The following is a 7,968-nucleotide window of genomic DNA, read 5'->3' on the forward strand; positions in this document are numbered from 1 at the left end:
GGCCCATGTAGGGTTATTTGTATATTGTTGACAGTTAGACTTGAGTTATTCATAGTTTAGATATTGTGGATAAAATTATGATGTTGTTACAGGTTTATTTGATTGTTAGTAATAAACCAAATGGTCAGGTGCTATGCACGTGCCGTGTGGGCTCATGCTATGCACGTGTTTAGAGTGTGGGTGTCACATTTTAGAGTGGTATCAGAGCCTAGGTTTGTTAAGTATCCGGCATATCATCAAGAGCTTTTGTACATTGTCACCTTGAGTCTAGGAAAATACTGCGATCTTAGGGTTACGCAAGAGATAAATTTTAGAATTTTACTTGATCACTAATCAGTTGATGAATTTGATCATTTCTACAGAAAGATGCCACCCCGTCGCAGAGGTTCACAGTCTAGGGTGACCTTCATAGTTGAGGCCCCTACTGAGACCCCAGAAGTTCCTCCATCTATAGAAGAGCGTGATCCTATTTCGCGCCTTCTGGACAGTCAAGAAAGACTTATTGAGGAAATCCTTCGGGGTAGAGGAGCTGGCATATCAGTAGAGAGTTCTGAGCCGCCTCTTACAGCGGGCATCACCTTAAATAAGTTTATGCAGTTGAACCCCCCGATTTACAGTGGAGGTGTTGATCCACTAGAGGCTAGTGGATGGTTATCGGACATAGAGAAAATGTTGGATACTTTAGGATGTAATGATCAGCAGAAGATAGCCTTTGCTGCTTTTATGCTTAGAGGTGAGGCAGAACAATGGTGGAAAGCTACAGAAAGACAGATAAAATCAAGGATAGGGGACGCTGTCATCACTTGGGAGTTATTTCTGGATGCCTTTGATCAAAAGCATTTTCCAGCTTGGAGGAAAGAAAAGATGGAAGAAGAATTCCTGCATTTACGTCAGGGTCCTATGACGGTGGCAGAGTACGAGGTCAAATTTAATGCTTTAGCCCATTTTGTAACCCATCAAGTTCCAAATGAAGCAGCAAGAACTCGACGCTTCAAGCATGGGCTGAATTATGCTATACGTTAGAGCTTGGAGGCAGCATGCCTCATCCCTTATGCTGATACAGTAGAGAGGGCTATGGCACTGGAGGGGGTGATTCAGGGGAAGAGGGCTATGGAAGCTTGGCGATCTGGGACATAGTCTGGGCGAGGCGGAAGTTCTAGGGCTCCTTCTGCAAGCCGGAGCCTACCGTATTCACAGTCACAGCGTCGCCTTCCCTACCATCCTTATCGAGGAAGTTCTAGTGCTGGTTCATCTGCTAACCGATCTGATTCACGGGGATCTGGAGGACTTAGCCAAGCAGTGTCTCAGGTTAGTGTGACTGGACCGCCTTCCATTGGTAGAGGGGGTGGATCTACTGGAGGTCAAACTACTTGGAGAAGTCAGTGCTTTGGGTGTGGGAAGTTTGGTCACCATCTTCGAGATTGCCCTAACCCACGTTTGTGCTTTGAGTGTGGACGGCCTGGTCATATCCGTCGTGACTGTCCGCACGTTGCCACCGCCCCGATTTCCGCCGCTGCAGCATCTTCTAGAACTGCACCTCTTGGGGTTTCTGCTACGGCTAGCCGAGGTAGAGGAGTTGTTGGAGCAGGTTCCTCTCAGCCTGGGCGAAAGTCTAGAGGTGGCCGGATCTTCGCTATGACGGAGCATGACGCTTTGGCATCCAATGATGTGGCCACAGGTACTCTGAATTTATTTTCTCATACAGCAAGAGTTTTATTTGATCTGGGTGCCACACATTCCTTTATTTCAAGTTCTTTTGCTTGCCATGCTGATATGCTAATGGAACCTTTAGAGGATATTCTGTTGATTGCCACACCAGTAGGGGAGACAGTTGTTATTGATTCTGCTTATAAATCTTGCACAGTTAGTTTTGGTGACAGAGAGTTCATAGTAGATCTTTTGCCACTAGAGCTGACAGATTTTGATGTTATCTTGGGGATGGATTGGTTAGCGGCATATCATGCCAACATAGATTGCTATAGAAAGGAAATTGTAATGAATTTAGCTGATGGAGCAAAATATAGAATTAAGGGCAATAAATCCAGCAACCCTATGAGGATAATCTCTGCATTTGAAGCCTGTAGGTTACTAAAGAAAGGGTGTATAAGTGTCTTAGCCAGTCTGTCAGGGGATACTGATAAACAGATTAAATTAGAAGATGTCCGAGTTGTTAGAGATTTTCCTGATGTTTTTCCAGATGATCTCCCCGGATTACCCCCGGACAAGGAAGTAAACTTTTCAATTGATTTAGCTCCTGATACTTCACCTATTTCTAAAGCTCCCTATAGAATGGCACCAATAGAATTGAAGGAACTTAAGATGCAGTTGGAAGAACTACTACTGAAAGGCTTCATAAGACCTAGTGTCTCACCTTGGGGAGCGCCTGTTCTTTTTGTTAAGAAGAAGGATGGGACACTCAGGCTGTGTATAGACTATAGACAACTGAATCAAGTGACAATAAAAAATAAATATCCTCTACCTCGCATTGATGATTTGTTTGATCAGTTAAAGGGAGCTAGAGTATTCTCTAAAATAGACTTGAGGACTGGTTACCATCAGTTAAAAGTCCGTGAGGATGATATTTCTAAAACTGCCTTTCGTACTAGGTATGGACATTATGAGTTTTTGGTCATGCCATTTGAATTGACAAATGCTCCAGCTGTTTTCATGGACCTGATGAATAGAGTTTTCCAACCTTATTTGGATCAGTTTGTAATAGTTTTCATTGATGATATACTAATATATTCAGCTAGTGAGGAAGAACATGAGTATCACTTGAGGTTAATTCTCCAGATCTTGAGAGAAAAGAAGTAATTTGCCAAATTTTCAAAATGTGTGTTCTGGCTAGATCAGGTGGTCTTCCTAGGACATGTAGTATCACAGGAAGGGATCAATGTGGATCAGTCCAAAATAGATGTTGTATTGAAATGGAGTCAACCAACTAATATCACGGAAGTGCGTAGTTTTCTTGGTCTGGCTGGATATTATAGGAGGTTTGTAGAAGGATATGCAAAGATAGCTATGCCTCTTACCAGGTTGACTCGGAAGAATCAAAGATTTGAGTGGAATGAAGAGTGTGAAAATAATTTTCAAGAATTAAAAAGAAGATTGACTTGTGCACCAATTCTGATTATTCCTTCTAGTGGAATAGGATTTCAAGTGTATTATGATGCCTCACGTAAAGGATTAGGTTGTGTTTTAATGCAGAATGGTAATATAGTGGCTTATGCATCTAGGCAGTTAAAAGATTATGAACAGAATTATCCTACTCATGATTTGGAGTTGGCTGCTGTAGTGTTTGCTTTAAAGATTTGGCGACACTATCTATATGGGGGAAAATGTGAAATTTTTACAGATCATAAAAGTCTTAAATATTTGCTTACTTAAAAAGAACTTAATTTGCGGCAAAGGAGATGGTTGGAATTAGTGAAGGATTATGATTGTACCATAAATTATCATCCTGGTAAAGCAAATGTTGTTGCAGATGCCTTAAGTAGGAAGTCAGCTGGGAGTCTAGCATTTTTAATTACCCAACAAACTATGATACTTAAGGATCTGCAAAGACTAGAAGTTCCAATTGTGGCCATGGGTGGTGGAGTTGGTTTACTTGCACAATTTACTGTCAAACTTACATTGATAGATAGAATTAGTGCATCTCAGAAGACTGATATTAAGGCTATGCAAATTGTGAAACAAGTACAAAATTCCAGTAAACCAGATTTCTCTATAGACTCTACCGGGATACTGCAGTTTAGAGGCAGATTATATGCTCCTAATTGTGAAGGACTTAGAAATGAAATTTTAAATGAAGCTCATGCTTCTGCTTATGCTATGCACCGTGGGGGAACAAAAATGTATCATGAGTTGAAGAAGAAATTCTGGTGGGAAGGAATGAAAAGAAATATTGGGGAATTTGTGGCTAAGTGTTTGACTTGTCAGCAAGTCAAGATTGAGCATCAAAGGCCTGCAGGCACACTACAACCTTTGCAGATTCCTGAATGGAAATGGGAACACATTAATATGGATTTTGTGACAGGATTACCAAAGACACAGAAAGGGAAGAATGCAATTTGGGTGATTATTGATAGATTAACCAAATCAGCACATTTTTTACCGGTTAGTACTACTGATTCAATGGAAAAGTTAGCTATCTTGTTTAGAGATGAAAATTTTGCTCACCATAGAATTCCTGTTAGTATCACTTCAGATAGAGATCCTCGTTTTTTGTCTAGATTTTGGAAGCAGTTTCATCAGTCTTTTGGAACAAAACTACAGTTTAGTACAGCTTATCATCCTCAGACAGATGGTCAATCTAAGCGTACTATTCAATCATTAGAGGATATGTTGAGAGCATGTGTAATTGATTTTGGTTTGGCTGGGACAAATACTTACCCTTGATAGAATTTGCTTATAATAACAGCTATCATGCTAGTATTGGTATGCCCTCCTCCCTATGAGGCATTATATGGCAGGAAATGCAGATCACCAATCGATTGGGAAGAAGTTGGAGAAAAGAAGGTTGAAAACTCAATACTAGTGCAAGCTACAGTTGAGAAGATAAAGATAATTAAAGAACATATGAAGGTGGCACAAAGTAAATATGAGGCATGATTTGGAGTTTCAGGTTGGAGATAAAGTATTCTTAAGAGTTTCACCTTGGAAGGGTGTGTTTCGCTTTGGAAAGAAAGGAAAGTTAAGTCCTAGGTATATAGGACCTTATGAGATTCTTGGACGAGTGGGGCCTGTAGCTTATAGAGTAGCTTTACCCCCTGATTTAGCACAAATTCATAATGTGTTCCGCGTGTCAGTACTAAGGAAATATATATCAGATCCTTCACATGTGATTCATTATGAACCAGTTCAGCTGCAGCAAAATTTATCATATGAAGAGCAGCCTGTGAAGGTCCTTGCTAGAAGAGATAAAGTACTAAGAACAAAGGTTATACCCTTAGTAAAAATCCTGTGGAGGAACCATGCAGTAGAAGAGGCTTCTTGGGAACGTGAAGATGAGATACGATCCAAATATCCAGAATTGTTTAGAGGTATGTAAATTTCGAGGTCGAAATTTTTATAAGGGGGGAAGGAAAATGTAATAACCCAAGGTTAAAAAAATAAATAAAATAAAATAAAATTATTCCTGCACTGCATGGCACGACAGCTCGTGCCATGCAGTGGCAGCAGAGATGGGCGCCATGCGCCCCAAGCGCTGGCCCGGCCAACCTGGCCGAGCCAGCTGGCACGGTGGGCCCCCACCGCCGCCGCCGCAGCCTCCCTCCCACCGCCTCTCTCTCCCTTTTCTTTCTCTCTTTCTCTCTCTTTTTCTCTTTCGAGCTCTCTCTGACCTTTCTCTCTTTCTCTCTCTCTCAAACTCTCTCTCTCTACCCACTGCCGCCGCCACCTCCTCTGGTGAGCCTCCCTCCCTCTCTCTCTCTCTCCCTCCCTCTCTTTCTGCCTCTCTCTCTCTCTATTTCTCTTTTCCTCCTTGTCGGCTTCCTCTCGGAACCGCCGGAGGATTGAGCCGTCGGCGAGAGGCCGGCCACTGAGTGGCCACCAGCGGCCGCACCCCTCCCCCATGGCCCAACCCTCTTCTTCCTTTTTCTTTCTTCTTCTTCTTCTTCTTCTCTTTCTTCTTCCTCTCCTCCTCCTCCTTCTTCCCTTCTCTCCTCTGGCTGCACCCTGCAAGTGGTGCTGGGCTCGGCCCAGCGCCCTTGCAGCGTCAGGCGCTGGGCTCGGCCCAGCGCCTTGCTATGCATGGTGCTGGGCTGAGCCCAGCACTATATATATATATATATGTGCACAATTAGTTTAGCTTAGTTAATTTAATGTATTTAAGTTGTACAAATTAAATATAATCATATCATAGTTAGTATATAATTCTAATTATATCATGTTTAGTAAAATACCTGCAATATAAATTATTATTTTAATCCTAAGTAGGTAATAGTAATTATTAGGGTTATATACGTATATTCTTACGTAATTATTTACAGTAACTTAATTATTATTTTCTTAATTATCAAGGAGAATAATAGGCAGATAATTATATTTTAAATACACTATTAAATAATATAATTATGATTAATAAATAACAAAAACAAATATAGAAATGAAGAGTACATAATTACAACAAGAAACTATCCTTTTGTCAGGTTAATTTTAATTAATAGAAAGACTGACATATTTGTTATAAATAATTTTAGATCCCTACCCCCCTGTTCAAGATCCCGTGGACTTAGCTATCGAGGCGTGATCGTTATCGTAGTAGCGTGAACGAGTGGTGGTTTGGTATTTGTAGTGGAGTGAGTAGTCTTATCCTATATATCCCTTTCTCAAATTAGGTTATATTATATATTATGTACATGCATGTTTTGACCTTCAGCATAATTATATGACTTTATCTAGAGATGATTACAGTCGAGCATATTTTTATCATGCATATAATTAGGTTGATCTTGGATATGAGTATGATGATGATAAATAGAGATGATGAGATATGATTATACTATGGTGAAGTTATGTCCAATTGATTTGTAGCATGGGTATGCATATAATAGATAAACATGAGTATGCATGTGTTGACTATATAGTTGAAGACTACATTGCATCATTTTTCTCTTGATTCCTATTCCACCTAAATTCATGTTATGCATTGACTTGTTATCGTACTAGATGTATGCATATGATCTGTCATTTAGAAGAAAAGCATGAAATGTGATTGATAGGATAGTTGATAGAAAGCATGAGGATACCCGAGTGGGCGCGAAGGTTAGGGCGTGCCTAGAGATGATTGATCGCTCGACATAGTCGCGATCCTGTTGACCTTACGTCTGAGGTCGTTAGTCTGTGTGCGTAGCAGACATTCGGACACATGCCGTTCACCAGGGCATATGTGGCTAGTTATCCTCACGAGGTTTCTATCAACTATGTGGGTGTCCGGTCTGGATGGATGTTGATACCCTAGCGGGTGGCGAGGTATGATTATATTAGAGATACTCTTGTGGGTGGTGGAGTATGCTCTGAGCCTTTGGACATGATGTTGAGACCGGGTACCACGTATTGACTGTGTACAGTAGTCTAGTATGATGATATTATATCGAGATGTCGGTGATGATCGTGATGTTGAGAAACGTATATGATTTCATTATTATCTGACATACCTGATTATTGAGTGGTCAGTATATACATCACATATGATTGCATTTGATATCATAGCATTGTCATGGTCGGTATGCATCATATATCATATTTGATAGAGAGTTATGATGATCATATGACGTGGTGACCTGTTTATTCATTGTCGAGGATTATGTATTCTTATCAGTTATAACATGTTATCTATATTTTATTTATGTATTATTGAGGACACCTTCATTTACTCATTCATGACATGATACTTTTTCTGATTCATATTATCCAGTATTTAATTTACTCTCTGTTTGGCATCACGGATTCGGGGTAAGGTCTATTCACTGAGCCTTTAGCTCATGACTCTCTTGTTTTCTCTTTTCCAAAAACCTAGGTGAACGAGAGGAGCAGGATACTCCCTTAAAGGTCTTGCTGGTGAATGAGGAGTAGACTGTGGTTAGTATTGTATGCCAGATGAGTTATCTTATCTTATGTAATAGTTGATATCCTCCAAAGTGTATCTGTATCCTTGTCTTATATTTTATCAAGTGACTTTGTACTTGTATAAGTATGTATATACCTCTGTTGTGTATATGTAGTTGTGAAAAGCTCTTTGATGATGTGTTGTGGCCTGTGTAGGGCCCATGTAGGGTTATTTGTATGTTGTTGACAGTTAGACTTGAGTTATTCGTAGTTTAGATATTGTGGATAAAATTATGATGTTGCTACAAATTTATTTGATTGTCAGTAACAAACCGAATGGTCAGGTGCTATGTACGTGCCATGTGGGCTCGTGCTATGCACGTGTTTAGAGTGTGGGTGTCACAAGTAGAGATAGGAAAG

General features: G+C 40.4%; 2 protein-coding genes across 2 annotated transcripts; both read left to right on the forward strand.

Annotated features, from left to right (window-relative positions):
* Window positions 1–366: 366 nt before the first annotated feature.
* On the forward strand, window positions 367–4,398 carry LOC140766881 (uncharacterized). Its single transcript, XM_073106554.1, has 4 exons — window positions 367–921; window positions 1,138–2,780; window positions 3,237–3,296; window positions 3,411–4,398. The coding sequence occupies exons 1-4, from the start codon at window positions 367–369 to the stop codon at window positions 4,396–4,398; spliced, it is 3,246 nt and encodes a 1,081-aa protein (XP_072962655.1).
* A 202-nt stretch (window positions 4,399–4,600) lies between these two features.
* On the forward strand, window positions 4,601–7,575 carry LOC140766883 (uncharacterized). The gene is made up of 2 exons (XM_073106555.1): window positions 4,601–5,042; window positions 7,520–7,575. Exons 1-2 carry the CDS (start codon window positions 4,601–4,603, stop codon window positions 7,573–7,575), a joined length of 498 nt encoding a protein of 165 aa, XP_072962656.1.
* Window positions 7,576–7,968: the final 393 nt, after the last annotated feature.

Source organism: Typha angustifolia, chromosome 9 (assembly GCF_048772165.1).
Source record: "Typha angustifolia cultivar Huaian chromosome 9, ASM4877216v1, whole genome shotgun sequence".
In the NCBI taxonomy this organism is placed as follows: Eukaryota; Viridiplantae; Streptophyta; class Magnoliopsida; order Poales; family Typhaceae; genus Typha; species Typha angustifolia.

Excerpts from the sequence above, each read along its gene's own strand:
- LOC140766881 (XM_073106554.1), top strand. The coding sequence starts at position 367 with ATGCCACCCCGTCGCAGAGGTTCACAGTCTAGGGTGACCTTCATAGTT. Across the intron at positions 2,781-3,236 it reads GAACATGAGTATCACTTGAG|GCAGTTAAAAGATTATGAAC; the intron begins GTTAATTCTCCA and ends TTATGCATCTAG. Across the intron at positions 3,297-3,410 it reads TTGGAGTTGGCTGCTGTAGT|GAGATGGTTGGAATTAGTGA; the intron begins GTTTGCTTTAAA and ends TTTGCGGCAAAG.
- LOC140766883 (XM_073106555.1), top strand. The coding sequence starts at position 4,601 with ATGAGGCATGATTTGGAGTTTCAGGTTGGAGATAAAGTATTCTTAAGA. Across the intron at positions 5,043-7,519 it reads ATATCCAGAATTGTTTAGAG|GTGAACGAGAGGAGCAGGAT; the intron begins GTATGTAAATTT and ends CCAAAAACCTAG.